The sequence below is a fragment of the Trachinotus anak genome, unplaced genomic scaffold (assembly GCF_046630095.1).
Source record: "Trachinotus anak isolate AG129_WGS33_773 ecotype Australia unplaced genomic scaffold, CSIRO_AGI_Tana_v1 ptg000013l, whole genome shotgun sequence".
NCBI lineage: Eukaryota > Metazoa > Chordata > Actinopteri > Carangiformes > Carangidae > Trachinotus > Trachinotus anak.
Window position 1 is genome coordinate 14,445,450 of NW_027273864.1, and position 27,371 is coordinate 14,472,820.

Genomic DNA, 27,371 nt, shown 5'->3' on the forward strand with positions numbered 1-27,371 from the left:
ACCTGGTGACTTGGACATATGACACATTTGGTCACGGAAGTCAAAAACAACCCTTTCTCTAACCTTAACCAAGTCCTCTTTTAACCACACTTATAGTCTCTTCCAAACCTTATGCTGGGATCAGATAACATTATATCTGCCTGATGAGCCTGATCTGACAGAGGTGGAGGAACAACAATGAGTAGTAGGCGAGACAGTTACTTGTTTTGTGCTGTGTATTTTGTCAAAGTAACAGTGACCTCTGAAGCAACTCATGATGTCACAACAAAAAAAAATTAGCGTGACAGATTTTTTTGCCCTCTCTCACCTATGCCCCATAAGAGCACAAAACGCTCCTCCGTGCACAACAATAAATATGAAGCAAAAGACGGATGACTGGTGCTGTGAAATGGAACTGGGAAATCTGGTGTATGGCCACTGCTTTTCGATCACCTATAGTATGCACACGCCATGCAAGTTGGAAGAGAGGGAAAACTTTGACTGATCAGGGCAGATGTTCACAGGCTACAACTCTCAGGCAAGTCACAACAAGGATTTATGAACAGCGACCAGACCAAGAGGCTAAAGCCATACCAGCACCTGTGAGAGGTTATACTTGGGTATAGTGGTGCTGAGAGCTAAATGCTAACACATGTTAGTTTAGCGTGTTGGAATGCTAACATTTGCTAATTAACAGCAAATATGAATGGTAGTTTCCTTAGTTTTGTAGCTATTTATTTGATGCCATTATTATAATTCACTCTGTGGGGGGGGGGCATGAATGTCTGTAGCAAATCTGATAGCAACCATGCAATTGCTGTTGAGATATTTCGCTCAAAATCATAAATGCGAACCTTGTGAGGCACCAGCTTCATGAATGTATGTACAAAAGTGTTGGGCTGACCAGCCAACACTGCCATCCTTTGAGTTCTGCCACTAGTATCAACAAAACGATCCTGGCATTGACCAAGTAGGTTTTGTGCTTATACCAAACCTCACATTGATAATTTTTGCAACAGTCCTACATTATTTACTGGCTTTGGAAAGCAACCTGTGTCGTCCTGCTGATGATCAGGAAATTTCATATGTTGTTTTGCAAGGCAGTGCAACATATTTGTCCTTCGTTCTGGAGGGCTCGTCGACCATTATTATAAAAGTAGATGGCCTTGAAATGTACAGAACAAAACACTTAGGTCTGTCATTTATAGGCTTCAAAGATGCTAAAAGTGGCAAGAGGTTACAAGGGCTGAGCATATAGTCTCTTTGTTGTTTGTTATTTACTGTCCTGAAGTTACACAGACCACAGCCAAGCCACTAGCACGACTCTTAGCCTGCACAACCCTTGCGTGTTGCGCCATGATCACGCCATAGCATAAAACCACACTTTGCCCTTCAGACTCCAATCACGCCCCAAAAATATAGGGTGTAATTTGTACTCCTGTGGAGAAAAACAATATGTAGTGCTATATGTAGTACAGCTGCATATGTCCCCTTTTTGTTCTGTTGTTTGTTTATTGAAGATCCAGTATTCATGGACGTTGTGTGTTCTTCATTGTATAAAATGATCAGGAGAAGCACCTGGTTCCTGTATTTCTGATGCCATTGTTGTGTACGTGTGTTCACTCTTTTTTTACGTGTGTGCCTTTGTGTATTTGCATGCTTGCTTGTGTACTTTACATGCTCAGGTTTCTGTAGGTCTGTATCTGCAGTAGAGTGTCCTTACAACCCCAAGCAGGTGTGTAAATGGTTTGCCAAACACAATAATAATGTGGGGCAGGGCTGGCGGTCATGTTGACATCGTGTTGAATCTCATGATGTTCCCTCACTTTGCTCTGCGTGGTTTCGTGCTGTACAGCTCTCTGTTTGTCTCAACTTGTGCTACATCATGACCACGGTATAATGAAAGAGAAAGTTGGCAGCCGGCTTCAGGATGTTCCAACACATCCCTAAAGAGCTGAAGCCTGAGAGGAGCTGCAGAGCACACAGATGTTCACAAGCCTCTTTATGAAGGAAAGCCCCTCAGTATCCAGCATGTTCAGATTCACACAACTGCCCAGAAACGACAGGCACAGATGGAACATTATCACCACGGTAAAGTCTAGTTTTCATCAATCTGGTTGTTGATCACCATAATATTGTTTATTGTAACTAGTGGATATGATGAAATTTTACTCGCTCTACATATTTAGCTAATAGAGACTCTGTAGAGAATCTGTATGGCTGGCAGCCTTAACTTCTGTCCGAACAAACCTTGAGGCCAACCAAAAGTAAATAAAAAAGCTGGAAATCCACTTCAAATATCACTGCTTTTGTTTCAATTGACCCCACGGTGAAGATTTTGGACAAATTGCTTAAATCCACTTAAATCCTACATCCTTTTGCAGCAACATGGAATAGTGTTGCGACAAAGTACAGGTGTTGCACTCGCAAACAAACTGACGGCGACACACACAGTGCTCCAAACACGCATCAAAAATGTGACTTACATGACCCACATAACAAATGTCATGTGTCAGGATTTGTGTAGATGCTAAAAACAAGACATGACACGTAGACAGCCCACGAGGAGAGCAGCAAAATATCCCAAAATTGTTCATGCGCGTATGACATTTTGCATCTGACAGCCAAAGGTTAACCCTTCCAAGCTGCTGCACTGACAGGACTACCTTCCCCACTTTGACAATGTCACCATGAGATTTTTAACAGATGTACAGTCATGTCATGTGGTGCAGCTGCAGCTGTGTGGAATATAACTGTTTTCTGCTCTTAACAGAAGGTATTTCTTCTGTACGTTAACCTGCAGGTTAACATGGCTCTTTACCTCCTCTGGTCACCTTGGACTCACCTCAAAACATGCGGCTCCCTCCCCCTCCTCCAATGCTTTCCTTCTCTCTCCACCTCATCTCCTCTCCTCGTCCAGACCTCTTTTCCTCGCTCAATCGACTCGATCCACTCAGCCCCACTGCCATTATTTCTCCTCTTCACTCGTCCTTCCCCGTCGCCTGACAATCAGGGTTTTATCTCTTTATAACGTTTCATAATGAGACACTATAGAAAGACTGAGAGAATTTTTCATGAGAAATGGGGAGGGAAAAGTCCAAACAAAGCAATGTACTCCCATCATTACATAATGATTTAAATTTTAATGAGAGCGGTGCAAAGTCTCAATGGGAAAACAAAAGTCTTCATTAATTACAAATACTGCACAAAATCAGAGTTGCAGAAGGACTGGCTGATCTCAAGAGCACTGCATAAAAATAAACACACACGCACACACACACACACACACACACACACACACACACACACACACACAGATTTCCAGTGAAAGAGGACTTCTGAGAGTTCTTGGGGAGGCGGCATTTAAGTCTGGCCACTGGGGCGCAGAGCATCTATCATTAAAACAAAGTGCAGACTGAAATCAACTGTGTTCTCCTTCACCACTACTCAGCTCTCCTCTTCACCGCGTCCTTTACTCACCCAGATCTCACACAGTCCAAAGCAACATTAATCAGCCTTGAGCCTATAAGTTGCTCCTTTTAGAGCATTATTCATTCAGACTACAAAGGTTTGTGTGTGTGTGTGTGTGTGTGTGTGTGTGTGTGTGTGTGTGTGTATTGTCATCTGTCCCCTGCTTAGGTTGAAATAGCTGCCTTTGACTTGAGGGTAAGCTGAGCTGCAGTAAATTGGATTTCATGCTCAGTCCTTCACAGTAGCAGTATGCGACACTAAGACAGAGCTATCTTCCCTCTGCAATTACGACAAAGTTAGCGCTGTGGTTCTTTAAAGGTTAGACTCTCAAACACAGTTGCAGTGCATTTATGCCACTTGGGAGAAAACTTAACTGAACTAAGCATTTATTTTACAGAGATATCACGGCTATACTGTCATCTCTGCTAAAATGTGCCAGCCACCAGCTCAGCGTTTCTGCCACAAGACAGCAAACAGGAGTCATAAATCATTTTAGCTAATGACGATCATCAGCATACTAACAGTGTCATCTGCCACCAAATGTTGGATCAAATTTTCTTTTTCAAATTGCCCTGAACATAAAACCTTGGAGAAAGAAAAACAAGAACACAGTGGAATCCTGTGGTTTCTGCTGCCACTACATAGTTGTCCCTCTCTGCTGCAGTGACAGCGAGGGGGTTTTTGTCAGGGGAGGCTGGCTAATCCGCCATGGAAGCTCATTTCAGAGTCATCTGTGCACAGCAGCCCATTTAGATGCAGATGTGAGGCGGCTGGCATCGTGTGCTGAGTGTGGAGCTGAGGGGCCTGGAACTAAAGGTGGCTGCATTTCTTTTTAAAATGTATTTCTCTGTTTGATTTTTTTTTGGTGGGACTCTGCAGTGTTTCTACTTCTCACCAGACTTCATTCTGTTAGACAGCATGTCACCCAGTCTCCTGTCCCCTTCCCTCCTGGTCCCATCATGGAGCACAAAGATGGAGGCAGGCAGGGAATGCTGAGAGGCTCCAGCAACACTCACTGACATTGACATTACCTCTGTGATCATTAAGCCTAAATTGGCTAAATGAATTGCCAATTTGAGAGGCCTTAGTCACAGCATATTGGTGTGTGCATGCCTGTGTGTGCACAAGACGGGGTTTGGGAAATCTACTGCGACGATAAGATTCTGTCTCTAGTTGTCTGTTTTTCTTTTTTTTTTTTTTTCTGCATCTCTCTTCATTTTTGTCCACCTACCTCTCCCCCACAATCTACAAAAAAATTCAATAAGCTATTACACAGGCATTGATCTTTTTCTCGCCAAAACATTTGCATTAGAAAAAAAGGGGCAGTTAGATGAGGGGGCTGGGTGAGACAGCGCTGTCTGTTCATTTTAGTGGAGAGAAGAAGCAATAGACAGTGAGTCCTGGATTTATGGAGTTTGGCAGCGCTTTAACACTTTAATGCTCCTCAGAATGTGTCCAATCAATGCTCTCCCTCCCTGCGTGGCCGCTGTTGAAGAGTCGTGGCGTTCACTTATCTGATGTCATTGTAAATCACTCAGGAGGAGGGTAGGTCAGAGAAAGCTGATGCTTCGCTCACACTGCATCGAGCTGCTGTGGGATGGTGCAGAATATGACACTGAAAACACCGTGTGCCAACCTTAAATACATCTCTCTATTGTGAGTGTCTGCTCTGCAAATGCAGATTTGGAGGTAATAACAGACATGATTTGACCTTTAAATTGTAATGTAGCGTAAAATGAGCTGCGGATTTAACAGACGCGTGTGAGGGATATGCTTCACTAACCAAAGAGGAAACAATAATGACACCTCTCATCCAATCCATACTTCTGAGACTTAATTGTCCCACTATTTGCACTGTTAACCTCATGTTTGATTGCATCTGAGACACATTACCATTTTTTTTTCACAAAGAAATCCACAGAACATTATTGCTGACCCTGAATTTTTGGATTATTGTCAACAAATACTAACAATGAACAAATACTAACATACAAAACTAACAATCAATTGATCCTTTTAATAATTATTGCCTGTGCAGCTTATTTCTCTGATCTCCATCGTTGTCCAAAGACTATAAACACATCATTTGAGCCACACTGTTGCACTGGGTGACATGCTGCTTAAGATGAACATGAGCATTGTAGTTTATTTTGTGTTATGCCGACAAACACAGTCCTGCTGCTCTGTGGGGCTCTCTTCTGGCACATGTCCCATCCCTCCACCAACGTTTGATTTAAATCAGTTCAGTACTTTTTGAGTAATCCTGCTGACAAATAAACAGACATGAAAATATTGTGCTCTATATACGCTGAAGTAACTAGCTTGTTTTAATCCGCGGCTGAAAATAGGCCCCAACAGAAGCACCATTTATGCCAGTTTGAGTAAAGTTCTATACAAACTACAGCTCATAGCCATTTTAGGAAATGATATAGCCTTGTTTTAAATTACAGTTTATATTCGTGTCCCATTCTTAAACATTTACATCTTCAATAGGAATGAATTTACTTGAGGCTAAGAAACACAGACAGATTGGGAAAGTTGAGAAATATTAAAAATTGGATGAATACTTCGTTTACATGGGTCTTTTTATGTGGATTTGTTATTCTCATATACTGTGAAACAAAAATATAGATCACTATCCTTATCCTTTAATACATTTAAACACAGGAATAAAAAGAAAATACATAAAATTTTCTATCACCAATTTAAGAATAGTCCCAGATTTCTTTTTCTAAAGAAAACTTATTTTTATCTTGCTATTGCTTACATGCATTCCTTCATGACGTCTGGTTTCGAGCAGTCATTCATTCCTCCATGTCCATATGTTGGTGTGAACTAAGGTGTGTTATTACCACAGTTTTTTTTTCGCTCTGTGCAAACCTTACTGTGGTTGGCTTACAGAGGTGATAATGGCAGCCATGTGAGCTGTGGGACTCATAGCATGTCTGAAGGACGTTTAAATTGTGACCTCCACATATATATTTTTAATTTCTCCTCCTACCCTTTGAACTCCTTCCTCCGTATGCAGCACATGCAAAAGCAAATGACAACAGTTACAGCTGAACTTAAGCTGCCACAGCCTCTCAAGGCCTGAAACAGTCTGAGGAGGAATGCCAGAAGGAGAGACTTTCCCCTCCATCTATTTCTGATCCTGACAGCACATTCTTCACGTCTCCCTGCTGTCAGTGAAAGAAGCCTCCTCTGTTGTTACCAAAATAGTCTTTTCTTCCCCTTGTGTTGACAAGTGACCAGTTTTTCTTTTCAAATGTAACAAAATTGTTAAGTAGTCATCACAAAGAGGAGGCAAAGAAGGATGACAATTGCATATAATCTCTGGAGAAAAGATTATACAAATTCTCTCTGCGCAGCCAGATTGGGCCTGAAGCACCCTGCTGCTTTTACGCTGAGGAGAAGAACAACTATGGGAGGCAGAAGTGAAATGGCGAGAGTGAAACAGAAAGAGGATGAGGACAAAGAGAAGGAGAAGAGGAACAAAGCAGCTAGAAGGACTGGTGCTGGAGAGAGGAGAAGTACAGATGAGCGATACAGAGGCAGGCAAACAGAATAAGGCACCATGAAATGGGGATAGAAAGCAGCGCTTGGTGAAACAGAGACAGAGGCAGAGGCAGAAACAGAGAAAAGACGGATATCTGCAGCATCCCAGCTGTGAGGCTTAAGGAGCTTTGCTCTCCTGCCCATCAGAGAAGACTCTTTAAGTGCAGGCATTCACTGCTGCTGAGCTACTACTGAGAGAAAAGTCAGCAAGAGACACAGAGAGAGCAGAGAAGTGGGTGGGTAGTGGGGCTCAACATGGGAAAATGATGCAGAAGATGAGAGTTTAGATTTAGAAAAAACTGAGTATTGTATCTATTTCCCTGTTACAGTTAGAAGATGTTGTAGAACCTGCTCTGATATGATGTTTAGCTTTAAAGAAAGTGTTTCACACTTTGGGAATGAGGCTTTTTTGGTTTCTTGTTGAGAGATAGATGTTAAGATTGATACTCTCATGTCTGTATGGTATATATGAAACTAGTCAATGAACAATGTAACACCTGCACACTGACTCCACACCACAAAATGTATTCAAATAGATGACGTTTTGATCTGAGTCTGATCTTCGTCAGGTCAAAAGCGTCATTTTTCATTGATGCTGCATTTCAACAGCCTCACCCCTATATGTGATGTGTGCATAATTACACCTGTTCAAATATGTAGCTGCGGCCAGCAGCCGGTTAGCTCAGTTTAACATAAAGACTGGAAACAAGGGGAAACAGCTGGTCTGGCTCTGTCCAACAGTAACAAAATCCACCTACCAGCACCTCTGGAGCTCACCTACTAATGCGTTATATCTTGTTTGTTTATCCATACAAAACCAAAGCATAAAAGTGGCGCACTGTGGTTTTATGATGGACTATGCATCCCTTGAAGTCACTGTGACCTGCCAAGAAAATGTCTACCTCCCATTAAACAGTGAATTGCTGGTTCTACTCTTAAGTTTTTATACTAATTAAACAAAGTAGACATAATCAGTGAGCCATAGAAAGGCTCAGGAACTATACTTCTATACTTAGATAATCATTTGTGCTAAATTATTAAGTGAATATATGATATGAGAGTGGTATCCCTCTTCTCATCTAAGTCTTTGCAAGAAGGCTAATAAGTCCATTTCAATTCAACTGTGGCACTAGTTATCTTGTTACTAACACACCTTGTGTAATGAGTTTTCAATTTGTTTTCAGTCACTGCCACTTTTTAATCCTTAATTTCTCTGTTTGTGAATTCATCACAGGAAGTGTAAACCGACCGGGGCCGGTCCCTGCCTTCCTCAGGAGCCCGCCTGTCATCCCGACCCCGCTGGACATGAAGCCCTTCCTCCAGTTCCCCCTGGAGTCGCCTCACCCGGCCAGCATCGGCCTCTTCCACAACTTTAACACAGTGAGTGCTTACAGGCGTACCTGCACACAAGTGTGTGCACACAGTGTCTGGGGTTTGTTATCGTCGTGATTCGCCTAACATAAGACAGAGCTGGTATTCAGCTGTGGTTTTGGCACGTTGCCTCCTGAGTGAAGACGAGTGATAGAGTGCTGAGGATTTATACTGAATAATCCAAAATGATAAGGTGACAGCTGTTTACTTTTTATTCAGCAGACTGAGTTTCAGCATAATTGAGAAAATGCCCTGGTGAGTGTTTTACTGCAATAAAATGAGTTACAGCTAATCAATTGTATGAGAGGCACGGGCTGCGTTCTCTGCAGTCAGCATTTTCTCTGGCTCCTTCTCATTTCCAGATTGGGTTTCATGTGAAGGTCAGCGTGGCGACAAACAGGGACGCGCACACACACACACACACACACACACACACACACACACACACACACACACACACACATACATCATCATTAGCTCATCTGCATGCTGTCAAACAGAATGACCCTTCCACAAGTTTATGGTTCGTCCCGCTTTGTCGAGGACATTGAGTGCAGCCACTAATGCCAGAGCACCTCACTTCAAATCACTCTCCGTCTGCACAGTAAAATTTAAACAAGTCTACAACACTGCAGTCAGCCGGTGATGGAAGACTATGACCATGCTCAGCCAGTGCGCTGAACGGACAGAAAGGGCAGTCTGACAGAAACACTCAATTGTTGTGCTTATTGTTTCAAACATAGCTATGTTCCAGTTTAAGGAGGTCTATGAGTTATCTAGAGAGATCATATCACATCTGTTTGACCAGGTTTACAGGTACTGTAATTACCAGACACCTTCTTCCATTTAGTCATAAGCTGCTCAGGTGTTTTGTGTGTTGTTGGTGTTGGTAGCCAGTGACTTATCTGTTCGACGGACGACAGTTGACACTGAAGCTGTGGTAGCTATTGCTTGATGTTGACTGAGAAAATGTACCAATTTAAGGGCTGTCACTTCTTTCAGTTGACTAACAAAGACCTGATCTTCTGATCATTTTCACCACCATTGTGTACAACGCTGTCACCATTTTTCTGGCTATGGCAAAAAAAGATGGTGTTCCTATTGTTTATCCCGCCTACAAAATTCTGATCAAATTGGTTAGGTTTCCAAACAGAGAAACAACCATCAGTCAGCACGGTACCAGACCTAAATGAATCACTAAAAAGTCCTTCAGAAGCCTAAAATGAAGTGTCTTTTTTAGTTTCTTTACTGAAACAGCACAACACCAGTAATCCTCAGTTTATTTAAGCGCAGTCAAAAGACACACAGATTGCTCTTCTTGTAATTCTTGTAATCATTATAGTGTTTTGGGTTCCTCCAGTGGTTGATAGGTGTCAATTTGAACAGAACTGTGGCATCTTTAGTAATAAATCACACCACATGTAAGCACAGGTGTTGCCAAAACAACCTTGACTGTACTCTAAAGAACGTTATGGTAAAAATGTGTGTTAGGGAACGGTGCTGCAAATGAACTATAAAGCCAGACATATGGAGAGCATGTATATACAGTCAGAACACACTGTGTGAATTACTGGTTTAACAAAAGCTCCACTGTTTGAGGGAGGAGGGACTGAAAGAGGAGACAAAAGTGGACTAATAGGTTAATGAGGTCATAACAGTAGGGAAAGATGCACAGTAAGAGATCCTGTAGAGAACAGGTGGTCAAAGAAAGGCAGAGAAAGACACACTGAGAGATCAGCCCCCAATGAGAGATCGACAGGACAGTGAGACAGAGGTTCTACCTTGTTGCACACACACAGACACATGGACATTAATGCACTAAGATGCAAACACACATTCACAAGACACAGCCAGTCACGTTCTCACCCACACACAATGTTGGCACGGAAACAAATGTACAGATGTAAACAAATAACTTTAGGGATGTTACGAGTCTCCCCGTGATGTGAACTGGACACGAGTTAGAGATAAGAGCAAAAGAAAAAAAAATGAGGCTGAAATCTATAAATATTTCCAACAATAGATTCAAACAGGGTTTAAGTTTTCAGACCAATTATACCATTTCCCCTGGAGCCTGGAGCTTGAGAGTGTAAACAATCTCTCATTTTGGCAGCGTACGTTCACAGTCTGAGCAGGGGATGAGAGGCTGAGTAAAACCGCAGTGTACTTCTGGCTGCTTAATGAGGGCAACACCCAGCGCTGTGGTCGTTGAACTCCACCAGTGGGTCACAGAGCTCATTCAAGACGTCTAAAAAATGATGTAGTAAACATTTCATAAGGATGACATGGCATATATCCGTGCTTGATCTGACCTGCTGGGTTGGTATGAACGAATCATAGGCTGTAGTTTCTCGTGTCATTTAAGATATTGTGTCCTGTGGTTTTCTTTTAACCTAATTTTTTTCTTTCTTAAAATATATTTGTTATTTAAATTTTTAATTAATATTATGATTTTTTTTCTAATATTTCAACATTTTAATCTTATTATGTGATTCACCTAATAGGATAAACATTGGGCTCCATATTTCTAATGACAGTAATTAAACCTCTGTTAAGACAAAAAGAAACCTCTTTTAATTGAGTATGTATTCAAACTTCACTCATTATATTAATGCGAGAAATCCATACTTTTCTCCAAAACTCATACAGTCACATATTGTTCTATATACATAAACCCAGACTTTATTTTCAACATACTGCCATATTCCTCAGGGTACCTACTATTTAAAATGCCAAATTCAGTTTCCCTGCATGTATTTGAGGGCAGAAAATCTAAATTACATTTTATCTCTTACCAAGGTACTATGCAGAAAATATCTCCATTGTTTTGTGTAGTACTGTAGTATGGTATTTCAAGAAGAGGAGGTTTTGTGGGACACAAACAAAGTACAAGTTTGTAGAGAGAGAGTCTGTAATTAGGCTCTTCTAACCCCAGCATGAATTAAAGCGTTTGAACGGCACCCAAGAACTCAGGCACAGACAGCAGCACCAGCTGCTGCTGAGAAAACACACACCCTCCTGTCCACATCAATCACTGCTCCCTCTTCAATTCGCTCTTCTCCACTCTTTTTTATCTCACAGCTTTCTCCCCCTTCAGCGGCTCCCCCTGTCATTCACCTGCACTTTTTCTTCTACACCTTTATCGCTCATCCACATTCAGTCTGTTGAACCTTTCAGTGCACTGCAGTTAGGAGAAACACAGAAGCACTGCCCTCTGAGTTTCTCCTGTGTTGCTGAATATTTGGTGTGACCTCTGGGTTGTCTCTCTTCAGATGGACCCTGTCCAGAAGGCTGTGATGACGCACACCTTTGGGCCACCTATGGTGAAGACAAAACGGCCAATCATCTCCTGCAACGTCTGTCAAATACGCTTCAACTCAGAGGTAGGAAAGCTTGAAGTGCTGGTATGAAGGGTTTGCTTTTATAGACAATATCCTACTAACTGAATGTTTGCTAAACACCCAGAACAGCTATGGCCCAAGTATAGCTTAACAAGCAGAAATTATGCATCATCAGGCTGCACAAAGGGAAAACATGCACAGGGGTCACTCCGGGACGTTTGTTTCTTTTCTACTTGTACATGTGAAACACGTTTGATATTTTCTTTTTCTCATTTAGAACCAACAGATCAAAGACCAAATCAACTTGTTTCCCACACAGATCCACACCTCACACAATGGTGCATGAGGTGTGATTGGTGCACTGGTGCATGACATGATTATCCCTGTATGCACAGGTTCAAAGAGATGTTTACATGAATGTTATCAGCCTAAGTATGTTGGGTTACAGGTTACTTTAAAAAGCCTCATTCACAACTAGCACATCTGCTCTGTAGCACCATTTCCCCACTGTGTGGATGGCAGTCCTGCATACTGCTATATAAAAAGGTCAGGCTGAATATCTAGCTCAGTCCTGCTCCATTGTCCATCCACAACTTGTTATCCAAGATAAAATTTGCTAAACAAGTCAGTTACACCTCATTTTAAAACCCGTTACTCTTGTAATGTTAAGATTGAAAACTCTGCAACACTAGAATTACTACAATTTGAAAACAAGACAAGACTTTAAGATACAAAGCCTAACAGGAACATGATAGCATGGAATAAGAGTTTGATCTTACATTTATCCTTTTACCACTAATAATTTTAATATTAGCACCAACTAGCACTACACCACAATACAAGAACCATGCTGGTTCTTTAGTTCCATGTCCAGTATATGTATCATCCCAGGTGAGGATGCTGAACATGACATGTAGCTTGTAGCCTCCCTGTTTGTAGTATGCATACAGACATCAAGTGCATACTTTTAACAAGATTGTAGTTTTAATTCATGAAGCTAACATTAGCTTTATTAGCTAGCTAATAAAATCTGCCAGAGACAGCTGTCATTCTATCAGATATCATGAGCCAGGTGTCCATCCAGATGTAATGCAAATTCCAATCAAATTTCCAGAAAATCCACTCATCATGTGCCAATAGACAACAAAGCTAAGAGAGGAGTCAAACTGATTAAGGAAATTAAGGAAATTCATGTAACTTCAGAACAACTTATGATAGTTCCCAGAGGTCGAGGGCCCCTCGCCTTCATTCTACACACATGAAATCACAACCTAAAAAGTTAGTTAGACCCAAAATTAGTTGGTGATTGGCTGTACAGCTGGAGCAGGTGAGAACATGGTTCACAGATTCTCAGCTCCAATTTTAGCCCCTCCAGAAAGAAGAGCAGGGGGAAATAGATAGAGAAAATCCCTGCTCAAGTACAAGCAACCTGCAGCGTCATCTTGGCACTCCTGTGCCAGAGTATTCAAGGAGTGCCAGAAAAGAACTGTACAGAAAATGTGTTGGGCTGGACGGTGTCTGGATTGGAAAACATATTTCAGGTGTTGATAGAGAGGTTTTTAGGTCCCTCAGATGAGGTTTTAATGGAGGGTTGTGACACATGTGAGGGTGAAGCAGCAGGAAGAGCTCCAACCAACACAAGCTTGACCGTAAAGCTGATGGAGCACATTTTCTGCATTTAACTTGTGACAGATGGCACTATGCCAGCATGAGGCGGGGGGGCTGAAATAGAAGAGGCCAGAAGTAATGAAACGTTAGAGGAATGATTTGAGTGTCCCCATTAAAGAGGCAGTGGTGTTATCTGAAGTTGAAAAACAAATAATAATGTGGACATCCAAAAGCCAGCTACTGGATGACATGATTGACATGTGTGAGTCCAGCACTGGGCCTTTTACACTATGTATGTGTTTGTAAGCACATGTGTGCAGTGGAAATATTGTGATGGTCTAAGACTGTTTTTATGTGCGAGAAGGAAAGAATTTAGATTGCACATTTCAACAACATGGTCCACAACACTGCTGATCAATCTGCCCACAAAAAATTTGTGTGATCTCCCAAACTGTTCAACAGGAAAACTGCTTGCAACAATTTCAACAATCAAAAAAGACAAGTTTCCTGAGCTGAATTTGTTATAAAGTGCAGCTAAACACCAGGGCTGAATGTGAGTGATGTGTATTCATCAATATTAAGAGGGCTTTTATAGATGGAAAAATCTTGGTGTTTATGACCAACTACTGTAACCTCTGACCTAAACATGGGTAGAAATCAAACAAAACTCTGACATACAACCCTGGCTAAAAATGTAAATGCATTCCAGGGATGAAGTGATAAATGCTTGTACTCTAAATGCAGTGGTGTGTAAAGGACACAGACAGGGAGGGAGTCATCTGAAACTTGTGTAACACTGCCCTGTTCTCTCTGTGAGGGGCAGCTTAATTATATCTCCGCTACTCAGACCTGCATGTTCTCACATGGTCTACATGAGCATGGGGTACATGTGTGCTGAGCGCTTTTATTTACTTCAGCGGGTTCATATTTACATACTGCTTGTGAGTTCGCTGAATGTACATAGATGAAAATGTTTTGGGCGAGTGTCTCTGGCTCGTGTCACGTCTGTGCTATGAGGTGTGATGTCTAATACTGAGCCACCTGTTTGTCCAGCCTGCTGTTTTACTCATGAGCCGTGGTGTGCATCTGCTCTGCTGCAGCTCCACGGCACTTTCCACAGTAACCTGAGAGACTGCGAGCTCAAAGCTCAGTGAACATTCTTTAATAATGAAGGAATACTCTGCTTACAGTACAGTACTTGGCTTACTCACGCTGTCTGGGCTGTGCTGTCGTTCAAAGACAGACAAACACTCATTATTTTTCATCAAGGCTTCTTCAGGTCATGAGCCACCAAAGTATATTAACAGTACCAATATTTTACTTCATATTTATGTCTGCAGGAGGCCAGTGTTAAATGGTAATTCTCAAGTACTTAAACAAAAGAGGCAGATTGATTAATAGAGGCCATTCAGAAGCAGGTGCCTCTCACTGATACTACACCGTAGACCCACATATGTTGTAATTACAACACTGCAATTCATTTCAGGCCACAGAGGACAGATTAGCCTGCCAGTGTTCAGCTCAGCTCTGCTGCAAGGCTGACGTCACACCATGCTGCATTAGCCACCGTCACCACTGCAGTACCATACTGGAGACCTCTCTCTCTTTCTCTCTGTTCATTCCCCCTCTTCTTGTACCTCTCAGGCCCACACCAAATCATGTTTCATTCTTATCTCCTGTCTACTTGGCAGCTTAGTTTGCTCACCATTTTCCTCATCAGTTTTCATGATTCTGTTTCCCCCTCTGTGGGGTATAGTGTATCATCTGTGCCCTCGCCTTCTCTCCACCTCTCCAGCTTCTTCCCACCCCCTCTTCCTGTCACTGCTGCCTGTACCCCGTACAGTAGATTTGGCTGCTAGACCAGCTCTCTCTGCTTTCTGTGCCTTTGTCACTTTATAGATAAAACATCAAAGCACATCCTGCTTAGAGAGAAAAGGGATTTCAGGGACATTCACTTGCTCTCATTTTCTCCCCCTTCCATCCCATCTCTGCTTCTTCATTCATCTTAATCCCCCTTTCCATAGGCTCCTTTGTAGCTTCCCTCAGTTCACATCACCTACTATGCCGAACATCATTCATATTTTATTGTTATTCACCTTTCCTGTTAACGCCAATGATCAGATGCCTTGATCTTGTTTACATCCTATTGTCTCTGCTGCACCTCTGAGGCTGTCAAGATCTTTATGCTTGAATTGATGGCAGCCCTTCATCGATTTCTTAAGAACTGACACTGAAGGTCACGCGGAGTAAAAGTATCAAAAGTCAAATAAAATTTAAAAAAACGAGAGTTGCAGAATGGGAGAGGGAAAAGTAGAGAACAGCTGCATAAAGTGTGGACTGCACTGCAAGAAGACGGAGCACTGTGTATTTCTCACTTTCGAGTTCTCTGCTGTCATTTGACATGTGGGGCTTCATCTCCTTGTCTAATTGCAGGGCTTTGGGAAGCAGCAGCCAGAGGAGTTGGGTTACACAGGCAGAGCTATATCTGCCTTTCTGTCATCACCAATCAGGATGAGGGCTATATGGGTAACTATCATTGGCAGTTAATACCTGAGGCTTACAGAGGCATCCCGGACATATCCCAGTGGTCACTCTGCCTCAGTGAAGGGCCCCACGGCCTTGTTGTTGACATAATGAAACCTATCTAATCCAGCAGGTCTCTGCTTGTGCGCACACATGCAAATACAGTCACACACACAGTCTTGTATTACTGTATTAGTGACGAGCTCAAAGGAACTATATTTGTGCCCTCACACCTCACTCTTTCCCTTGATTTCACCTGATGCTCACATGCACACATATCTGGACTCTGGGTAACCCTGATTTCCCAGCCCAGTATCTGCAGGAAGTATTTTCATACTTGATGATTCAATGTTTAGTGCCAGTGCAGGAAGTAACGAGCCTTTTGTGCAGACAGGTGGAATGTAAAGGCATGGAGGTCTGGGTGTGTGTATAGTGCGTAGTGTGTGAGAGCTGGCATCCAGCACACACCTTTTTAATCAGTGTCATCATTAGTATAAAGAATTAACACAAATGCACATTTAATCCTAATATGTAACTTGTTTCCCATTAATTTAAGCTTCACTCTGATAAACTGCAACCCAAACTCTACACCCACACAAAGAAATTACTGAAATGTCCACACCTCTTCATATTTCCCATTTCCTGATCCTCTTATGTGCTATCATACAAGGACAAGCAGGCAAACCCACACTCAAGGACACAATCTGTTCTTGATTTGCTGCATTTTTTCTCTCTCAGTAGCTGCCTTTCGATTGTCAGTGGCCGCGAACAGCCCTCCAGCCCATTTTAGATAATCCCACCACTCAATAATCATCATCAGCTCAGCAGGGCAGTTCAGTGATTACACCAGTAGTGAAGGAAGATGAGAATGTTCTGAAGGCTACTCTTCCTCATCAGCACATCGGATCTTCAAACCAGCAGCTCAGCAGCCGTTTACTGTAACGTACCGAAAACGCAGGGTGCAATAATTCAGAATTTATAAGTAATTCTTGGATAACTCTTAGGGGGAAAACATAGGGATTCATGTTGTTTATTTTAACATTTATCAATGGCAGAATGTCCACTTGGTTAGAAACATGGCAATGTCAGTAGCTCACTCCGACGTTCAGCTCCTGCTACAAAACGACAAGTTCACATAAGGAAACTGCACGGCCACTGTTTCCTGACTTCAGCTGACATGGATGTCATCAAGAGGAGAGGGAATAAAAATAACCAACATGGTGACGAAAATGAAACGTTCTCTTAAAAGTGGAAACAAAATCCTCCTGCACATGTATGATGATTGAATGCAAATGAGCTTCATGTAGATCTCTGACATATCTTATTCTTCTGCCAGAGCCAGGCAGAGGCCCACTATAAGGGGAACCGCCATGCTCGAAGGGTGAAGGGGATCGAGACATCTAAGACAGCTCGCCTCCAAGACGGCGACAAGCAGCACCCTCCCCCTACAGCTTCGCCCTCCCCACCAGGCCCCTCGCCATCCAGCCCTGAGCCTGATCTTAATAAGCAGGGTGAGCATCACCTGAGACGTATGATATTACATACACACACAGGAATCTGTCACTAAGTGGCACAGATGCTGCACACAGCTGCTGCGTGAAGTGATAGAAACTAACCACAGAGGAGTGTTGATGCCCTGGGAATAATTAAAGAATATCTACACTTAGTTACTGTGGGAAAAAAAAAAGTCAGCACCACATTGGGCAGGTACAGATGGACTTGCACAGCTATGTGTTTGACCTCAGAGAGGCAGAGATTCAAGCACAGTACTAATGCTGAAGGCCAGCATCTTTGTTTACAAACTTTACTATCATGATTAACAAGGTCAAAGAGGGTATTATATGCTGGACTACATTTGACAAATAATTTACTGACCTAAAAACTTTGTGCTGTTTACAGATGTCACTCAATCCTGTTCCAACTCCAACGAGTCACCTTTAACCCCGAGCTGCCTCCCAACACCCACACTGAGCTCGACAGATGCAGAGTGTCCCCTCTTGCCTTCTGTCAGCTCGCCTTTGCCATCCTCCCCTACAACAGCTCTAAGTACACCCCCTGCAGATGCAACAGTGACTGGTCTTCCTGACACCCCGTCCCCAGCACCCAGCCCGTCTTCAGGAGAGTCAGAGGAGGAGAAAGCCAAGAAACTTCTCTACTGCTCCCTGTGCAAAGTAGCTGTTAATTCCCTCTCACAACTGGAGGCACATAACAAAGGTAACTCCAAAACAGCTTTGTCAAGACAGCACATTTCCATAAGCACATCAAGCCACAGAGTATGCACAATTTTGAAAGAATGAAACCTCTACAAACAACAGCATTATGCAGTATGCATGTTTAGAAGCAACTTCTGAAACCCTGTAGTGTGGCTACTTAGAGGGAAATTCTGCACTTTTTGCATTTCAAGTTTGAAAAACTAAAGCAGGTGCATTACTGCCACTTAGTGGTAATAAGAGCCGATAAAAAAACTAGATGGTTTGAGGCGACCCAATGGCTGGGTGGCTAGGGCACATACTACATGGGCGTAAGAAGCCCTGGGTAGCAGGTCCCCTTTTTGACTCCCAGCTGTACCATTTGCTAAATGTCATTCCCACATTCTCTCTCCCCGGGTTTCCTGTTGCTGTCAAATAAAGGCAAAACATGCCCAAAAAACACCTTGAAGAAAAAAGAAATGGTTTGAATGAATGCAGACAGGCAGTGATAAAATCCTCACTACTGACCAATTAAACTATCTTTTGTCCCAGAAAAATCCTCCCATGTCAACCTGATGTGTTTTATAAAATTCACAGCTTTAGAATAACCATTAACAGTTGACCAAGCATTTTTTTAGTAGTTTGAATCTGGAGATTTCTATCAAATCACATGATCCTCCTAGGGTGAGCCCAGTTACCAACTGTAGATGTTCAAATTTCCTCTTTTTTTGGCATTTTAAGGCATTTTGCATTTATTTTCATGTTGGCTTAAAAACTGAGGTTCAATTGTGAAAATAATGTCACCACAATGTCAGTTTAGTGTTTCATCTTTAGTATTAGGTACATCTGCCACAATGTAACATGGCCCTGATGACCACCATAGAATAGACCTTTCTTTTTACCGTTTTCAGGTACCAAGCACAAAACCATTCTGGAAGCTCGGAGTGGACTGGGACCTATTAAAGCATACCCACGCCTGGGTCCTAAACCCAGTGCAGAGCAGGGAGGGGAGCTGTCCTCTGACCCCAACACTCAGGAACGCACCTTCCACTGTGAGATCTGCAATGTCAGAGTGAACTCTGAGCTGCAGCTTAAACAGGTGAGAAACCCACGGAAAAACCTGAGGACAGGGAGAGAATTATTTCTGAGCAATCTCAATATCCAGCATCAATCTTTTTTTTTTTTTTTTTTGCTGCAGCATATATCCAGCCGAAGGCATCGTGATGGAGTTGCAGGGAAACCTAATCCTCTTCTCAGTCGGCACAAGAAGCGCACAGACTTTATGGTGAGGTCTCGGTTTATCTTTCTTACTTTCTATATATTCCATGTTTGTCAATTCTTCCCCATAAAAACATCATCATTTGGGTGTGAGGAAAACTCTGGCATGCATCAGTGGTTTTGTGTCACATTTACTTATAATCTTCCTTGACTTTCTCAAAGGAACTTCCAAAAACTCTGGGGGCTGGACTTTTACCAAATCCACTGGCTGTTGCTGCAGCAATGGCAGCCGCAGCATCCTCGAATCAGCTGGCACTACGTCCTCCGGTCCCGACCTCCCACCCTCACCCTCATCACCACCTCCTACAGGGAACACCCCTCAGCCTGCTGAGGCCTGCCCCAGGGCCCATCCGCACCACACATGGGCCAATCCTCTTCACTCCTTACTGAGTGGCGAGAGAATGAGGAGGAATCAGGAAGAAGCACACTGTGAAGTGGAGGCCTGCAACCATGTGCCATCAAGAGCCAAGAGAGTTTCATTATAAGAAAGAGAGTGAACGTAAATACGACTCTTCATGGTGCATACTGTAGTTGCAGACCACTGCTGTTATGTTAACAGAGAAAGATAACTGACAAATGTCAAACATTTCAAAGAGACTGTATGTTTCCATCTTCCCCAGTTTCCCTCCATTGCTTAACTATCTGCCAATCATCAGACTGACTCTGCAGATAGTTTGAAGAGGAACTTATAAACAAGTTTCTATCAAGCATGGACTACTTTGAGCATCCTCCAATCTGCAGCATAATTTAAATCTGTCTACCGTATGATCCACTGTATCTGACTGAAAACCCTACCTCTTTTACGTTTTTACTGATCATCTCTGCAAGGATTCATTACATATCCAAAGCATTAATTAAAAACATGTCTGCTGGGTTAGATGTAGTAGTTGCCTCCGATGTTAGTTGGTATCATACTGTAGCTGTCACAGCATAGTGGATTGTACCACTGTAAAGTTCTGTTTTTGTGGCCTATAACGAGAAAAAAGGTACCAACAATTTCTGTAATGTTTCTGCGGTTACTGGCAAACATGTCTCTGTACTGTATGTCCACAATTTAACAGCTGGCCAATATGGTCTATATTTACCTCTGTGGGACAGAAACAGGAAGTCAAAGAGGAACAGCAAAAGGGTAAAAAAAAATTACATGATGTCTTAAAACTGTGCTGATGTGTACATCAACCAACATTCATTGTTCGGCAAAGGTGGACTTGTTAAGAGTAAGTAATTGCTACTGGCGCACTATGCAGCTATTAGTGTTTATTGTCACGGTGTGTGTAAAATGCAGTAAGGTTGGAAAAAACAAGAACAAGAGAGAAAACCCATGCTAAGTTAATTTCTTTAGTTCAAGATGTCCAAGATAAAAACCTTCTCCAGTTACACTGTTTCCCTGATGATTTTCCAGATTCTCCCTGAACGGCCACTGGCAACAACCATGTGAGTCAAAATCTCACATAAGCACATAAGTAAAAATTTGTGGTGAAAAAATCTACACGTAAACACATTTAAAATGACAATCTATCATTTTTTCATCTGCACCTTACTGCGCACTGAGAGCACAGTAGGGCAATGGTAAATGATTTATGACTTTAGTGGCAAGTGTTTTGTGCATTTCGTGTACATGTGATGACACAGACCACATTTTCACCACAGTCTCAAACAAGGACTGTGGAACCAGTGGGACGAAAGACACCAGCATTACAGAAAGGACAGAAAAGGACCATACACACAGATGAGTACTTGTATGCAAAAAACAAAACAACAAAAAAAAACCCCACAATTTTTGGTAGTATTATAGGCCTGTAGTGGGATAAAAATGTTAGTTTGTCTGCTCTGCCTTGTGTACTCCAACCCTACATGACCCTGAATTATCCCAGTGAACTGTCATGACACATTAGAGGGAAGCTTTAGGAAATGGAAACTGTAGCAATACTTTAAGCACTCCTGCTAACTTTTCTTGTTAACTGCAATAAAAAGAAATGTCTACAAATGTATTAATTGTTATTTAGAAGAAATGTATTAAAACATTACTGTAAATGTAGATTAATAAAAAATGAGAAAAGGTACATGTTGGGGCTTCCTAATTGTTCAATTAAAACAAAATTCTGTATGAAATCATTAAACTGAGTTTGTGGTTGTAAACTATGTTGACTGATTAATTATTTTTTCCTTTTTATGTAATATATATATATATATATATATATATATATATATAGCAATTACTCACAAATGCATTTTGTAGTGCAAGTAGTTTAGTTTGGTAATGTGACTTTCTCTTTTGACATACAGTACAGTCCTATAATAACAACTGGCATAAGGGGTATAACAGATGTACTAAAATGAATGAGCTTTCAAACTTTTTGTGATCAGAGTTTCATTGCTATTGATTGATTGTTTTTACAGGTTAATGCAGTGGGTATAAAAACATTTACAAATGAATTTTAAAAAGTATCGGCAAAAGCAACTTAAAAAACAAGGTGCATGTTAAACAACGTGACAACAGGAAGCTTGACAATCAGAGGACACTGCAGAGAATGACTCTTCTTCTGCACTGCTGCCTCAGAGGCATGGCTGCCGTCATATCACACTGAAAATAAATGACATGAGCTGGCTGTCTGAAAGCACCTTCAAAACTGAATTAACCTATATTCTGATTCCTGTCAGCTGACAGTATGCTGATGAACCACACAAACCAAACGGAGGATAACCTCTTCTCCTGCTACATGGGCTTCCAGGACTTTGCTGTGCTGTGGGGATATGCATTGACCATCACAGGTATGGTCGGGAACCTGAACCATGAGAAACTGAGTGGATACATTACTGCCACTCAGTGGTGAGAATGGCAGGCTAAGAACTACACTGCATTGCTGTTTTTTTAATAAATTCAGATCATCACAGGAATACCCCAACATATACAACTTTAGATGTTGTCTGCATTTAGGACATATAGGAAACCCATTCAACATGCTTGTTAGACCTTTTAATTTTTATGTAGCATATTTGGTTTAGAACCCTAAATAAATCAAATTAAGGTTTGTTATGGTTCTAAACTATCATATATTTCTGAATAAATGACTTGATATTCTCCACAAGCAACATGATATAACAGTTACTCCCCAACAAAGCATCAACAACAATGCTTTCAAATGAACATCATACAAGAGTTCAACATGTTATTGGCTACTGCACACTGGTACTGCCAATTGTATCTATTTCATGTACCAAATAAATTAAATAAAAATTTATTCACTCAACTAAAACATACTTTTTGAGCTTGTGGTGGCAAAAAATATTACCTTGTTCAGTAATTGAAAAAGAAGATCTTCACGCGTCAGCTGTCTTTCTTGAGTTTAATAAACATTCATGAATGGAGTCACACAAACACAACCGAACAGCAGTACAGTCAGTGAGTGAGTGGCCTGAAGATGTTTTCCAGGGCCACAGTCTTATAGTCTCAAAACACATTCCAAAAAGATGAGATACGATCCTCTCTTTCACCTACTTGCCTCTCCCCAAACACAATGTCACTGTAACCCACAGCTCTGTCTCCACCGAGGTCGAATGAGCCACCCTTATCATAAACAGAAAAGCAGAAGGGCAAGACCTTCACATATAGTTGTCTATACGTGTCTATCATGGCAAGGAAGGCAAGGGCATCCTGATATCTTGTCTCCATGTGCTCATCATCAGCTCATCCATAGGTCTCCTTCATAGCCACGAAAAGGGTGTACAAAGGTTACTTCAAAACTTCATTAGAAATACACACACAGTCTTTGGTTACACAGTTTTGCATAGACACACATGAGTTATACCAAAATTAGCCATTACAAGCTCTTAGCATATAGGGTAATGATTGAAAAGGTAAAAAGGAGCAACTGGTGTTGGGATTTAAAATAATGTTACCACAAGAAGGTCTATCGAGCTTGTCTGCAAGTGCTTGCAGGTTGGGACGGTAGACTAGTTTTCTGTATTTTTTAGAGGGGTGGTACCTTTTCAGATAATGGAGAAGGTTTGTTGTGTTTCCCATCTTCATCGGGACAGGTTGCTTGTGTATCTGGTCATAGATATTACTCTGCTGTTTCTTCAGCTTTATAAATCGAAACCATTTCAAAAGCACTGATATTGTGTGACCTGTTTTAACCACAATTTCCTTATCTTGTGCAGACATCCTTGTTTTGGCCCTGCACGTGTCAACTACGCGAGTCTATTGCGGTGGCCTAACAGAGTGATTGTGCAGAGGGTTGACCAAGATGTAGAACAGATACATCTATCGAAAAGTAATCTAAATATTCATTTCTGTTTTCTCACATTACGTTTCAGCATATACTGTATGGAGCTCATCAATCAACAGACGGTTTAAAGAGGATATAATGCAAAAGCTTCTATCAAGCACATATTTTTTTAATTGACAAAAAAACAAATGATGCTGTATCTGAGTCAATACACTACTTCTCTTGTGATTCAAATTTTCATCTACTCAATGGTTCATTTCAGATATACAGTATAGCATTAATGTTATGAAAACCACCCACTAGGTAAGTTACAGTATAGAAGCAACACTGTAGCTCTGTTCTTATAGCCTAAAGGAAATACACCACTGTCAATTTCAGTGCTTCTTCTGCATTTTTCCACTTGCGGGCATGTACATAATGGCCTATATTTACCAATGTATGACAAAAACAGGAAGTCTGCGTGCAGCAGCAAAGGGTCAAAATGTCTTTAACGTTTTTATTCTGATTATTTCCATCACAGATTTGTAACTGCGGTTGCATTGAGGAGTTACTGCCACTGGAGCAATATGCAGTGTTAACCATCACTGTCTGGTTAAGTTTGAAAAAAATTATTAAACAAAAATAATGAGGCCACTGTCTGTTTGTGTAGTGATTGCCGATATGGAAGTGATTAAAATGTAAATGTATGGTATCAGGTATTTCCATTATGTGAACATTTTTACTATACAAACATGGAAATACGGGAAACATGAAAGATCTCTCTTCCTGAATTTAGACATGAGATGGAAAAACCCTGCGTCATAACATTTGATTGTGTAGAGGTTACTTGAGCAACACAGAGGATGCCTATAACATGTAACGCCAGCAGGAAGCTACACATTCACACAACTGCAGAGAATGACACAGCTACACCTCAACAATTAGAAAGACTGGCAGAAAGGTGAGGAAATCATGAGCAATTTTATAAAACAGGGGTTTTTATTTCCCTTTATCTAACACAAATATGAATTAAAAAAAGATTAGAAATTAGAAGAAGTATTATTTTAAATTCCTTGTAGGTTTTTTTTAATATGTTTGTCTCTTCTTAATTATAGCTTTAGTTTATGGAGTGTTTAATCAACCCACTTCATTTTTGAAGAGAAACTAATTCTTTTGAGATAATACTGTACAAAAAATCAGTTTTTATTTTGTTCATTCAATCATTAAAGTGTAATGATTAATGTTTAGAGCTGATGCTTGGTGGACAATGTGTTTCATGTTACTAAAATTACCAACAGAGTTTTTAGTCGACAAAAGGTCTTTGTACAAAAGGAAGTGGTTAACTAAACCATCTGTAACTTCCTCTTCACCAGGAGGGGCTTGGGTGATTAGGTTTCAGTCTGAATTTCCATTAGCACATTACAGAGAAACTAACCTATATTCTGATTCCTGTCAATTGACAGTATGCTGATGAACCACACAAACCAAACAGAGGATGACCTCTTCTCCTGCTACAGTCCTTCAGTCGTAGGCTACCGGTACTTTGCTGTGCTGTGGGGATGTGCTGTGACCATCACAGGTACAGTGGGGAACCTGATGACCATTCTAGCCTTTGCTTCAGACGCACGTCTGAGGACTCGCTTCAATGTGTTAATCATCAACCTGGCTTTAGCTGATCTCCTGTACTGCACCATACTGCAGCCCATCTCCATTGACTCCTATCTACACCTCAGATGGCGCAGTGGTCAGCTCTGGTGCAGCATCTTCGGCCTGCTCCTCTTCCTCTCCAACTCTGTCTCCATTATCACCCTCTGTCTGGTGGCAGTGAGCAGATATCTCCTGGTGGCAAAACGGGCTGTGTTTGATCGTGTCTTCTCTGACCGTGGTCTAATTTTTCTCCTGATCTCAGCGTGGGCGCTAGGCCTGGCCAGCTTTGGCCCACTTTGGCCTGTTTACGTGTTTGTGCCACAAGTGTGCACATGCAGCTTCCATCGTACCAGGGGTCGCCCCTACACCACCATCCTGCTCTTTTTCTACTTTTTTGTTGGTCTGGGCTGCGTTGGCGCATTCTACCTGCTCATTTACAGACGAGTCCAGATCGCCTCCCAGGCTCTGCTTCGCTACAGACTCAGCCGCCGGTCATCCAGGAAGAAACCAGCTTCTTCAGTACAAGGGACAGATGACAGTGGTGTAGAGAGCGGCTTGGCCAACACGTGTAGCTGTGAGATGAGCAGCCAGGCAGATCTAGCCCAAAATAAGGATGAGTCATCCCAATCCGCCCTGAGCTCTGCCACAGCCTCAAATTCATCAGCAGCCAACAAACCTTACCCTGATATCGTCCCTGCACCCACCACTGCAGCATCTTCATCCCACTCAGCAACTTCAGGAGACGATGGTGAATTTAAACGTGTGACTCGCATGTGCTTCACCGTTTTTCTGTGTTTCGTGTTCTGCTTTGTCCCTTTCCTGTTGCTCAACATAGCCGACAAACATAACCGCGCCCCGCAGGTACTGCACATGTTCTGTGCAAACCTCACCTGGCTCAACAGCTGTATCAACCCTGTGCTCTATGCTGTCATGAACCGACAGTTTCGACAGGCCTACCATGTGCTGCTCACCAGGGCTGCTGCACCCTTCATCTGCCTCTGGACCCGGTGGCAGGGTCTGACATCCTGATTTCACAAAACTTTGCCTGGATATACCCAGTATGAAATTAGGTTTTTTTCTGGGATTTATTGGCTGGATGTGGATTATGTGTTTGGTGATTTTGCCAGATGATGTCATGTTTATATACTGTACATGATGTTTGTCATGCTTGTGTCGCGAGTGTAGAGCAGCAGCTTGGAAATGGCTTCAAAGTTAACACGTAGTCTTAATGGGCTGCATTTCAGAATGCAGAATTTGGAAATTCAGCTGTATAAAAACACAGTATATGTCAGCACACAGAGTAGGAGAAAAGCAAACAGATAAAGGTCTGAAGATGGCTGACACTAAGTAAAATAAAATACAATGTAATGATAGCAGTTGTTTACAGTGGTTCCACACCAGCTCCAGATGTACAGACGGACAGACAGTCTTTACTGATCCCAAATTATGAAATTCATGCGTTTCAGCAGCTAGGCAGAAAATAAAAATAATGCAAAGAATAACAAAATAAAATAACGTATAGCTCAATAGCCACTATAGAAGAATGACTTCAACAAATTTAAAAATAAATCAAATGGCTCATTAACTATAACAGAAAAATAAGCACAACAAATAGAGTAGAATAAAAATAAAATAAAATAGCTCAACTTGCCTCATAAAAAAAAATAAATAAATGCAACAACTGCATACTCAATTTCACACATTGACCATATGCGGTCCAGCCATTTACTTGGTTTTGACCAGGAGTTAAATCTTAACTTAACTCTCATATAGTGATTAAAATATAAAATTGATTTATGCTGCATTACCAAGATTTCAGACATGTTTTACACTGTTGTTTTTTGTTTTTACAGTTATTATATCTTACATATATTATTATATATTTACAACATTATGTAATGTGTTTATGCTATGTATGTATTAAAGTCTATTTTATAATACATATTCCAGTGTCATTCAGTATTTTGAGAAACAACTAATCTCAACGTCATAGCCACTTTTAGTTTTTTGAGTGTCTGAAAAACCACCAGTGTTACAAAATCAGCACGGGATATTCCTGTCTAACACAACATGCTATATTTCAGTAACTCAGGAACTTATGAACCCTACCAATGTTTCAACTCTGTATTGCCTCATATGCTGGTTGTACATGACTAGTGAGAAAAGTTGGCCTTTAGTTTAATACGTGGGTGGAGTGTGCA

The 27,371-nt window shown here is 41.6% G+C and overlaps 2 protein-coding genes across 3 annotated transcripts in view; both read left to right on the forward strand.

Moving 5' to 3' along the window:
- The window catches only part of LOC139630127 (zinc finger protein 385A-like), a 33,660-nt gene extending 12,203 nt beyond the window's left edge, over window positions 1-21,457 (forward strand). For both annotated transcript variants that reach the window (XM_071493264.1, XM_071493263.1), the window contains exons 2-8: window positions 8,240-8,385; window positions 11,649-11,759; window positions 17,185-17,359; window positions 17,748-18,062; window positions 18,949-19,136; window positions 19,236-19,322; window positions 19,478-21,457. In XM_071493264.1, the coding sequence (XP_071349365.1) occupies window positions 8,240-8,385; window positions 11,649-11,759; window positions 17,185-17,359; window positions 17,748-18,062; window positions 18,949-19,136; window positions 19,236-19,322; window positions 19,478-19,705 (1,250 nt within the window). In that variant the 3' untranslated portion in view covers window positions 19,706-21,457. The remainder of the gene's footprint in view (window positions 1-8,239; window positions 8,386-11,648; window positions 11,760-17,184; window positions 17,360-17,747; window positions 18,063-18,948; window positions 19,137-19,235; window positions 19,323-19,477) is intronic.
- Window positions 21,458-21,610: 153 nt separating this feature from the next.
- On the forward strand, window positions 21,611-27,112 carry gpr84 (G protein-coupled receptor 84). Its single transcript, XM_071493265.1, has one exon. The coding sequence runs from the start codon at window positions 24,988-24,990 to the stop codon at window positions 26,197-26,199; it is 1,212 nt and encodes a 403-aa protein (XP_071349366.1). The 5' UTR covers window positions 21,611-24,987; the 3' UTR covers window positions 26,200-27,112.
- The last annotated feature ends 259 nt before the right edge of the window (window positions 27,113-27,371 follow it).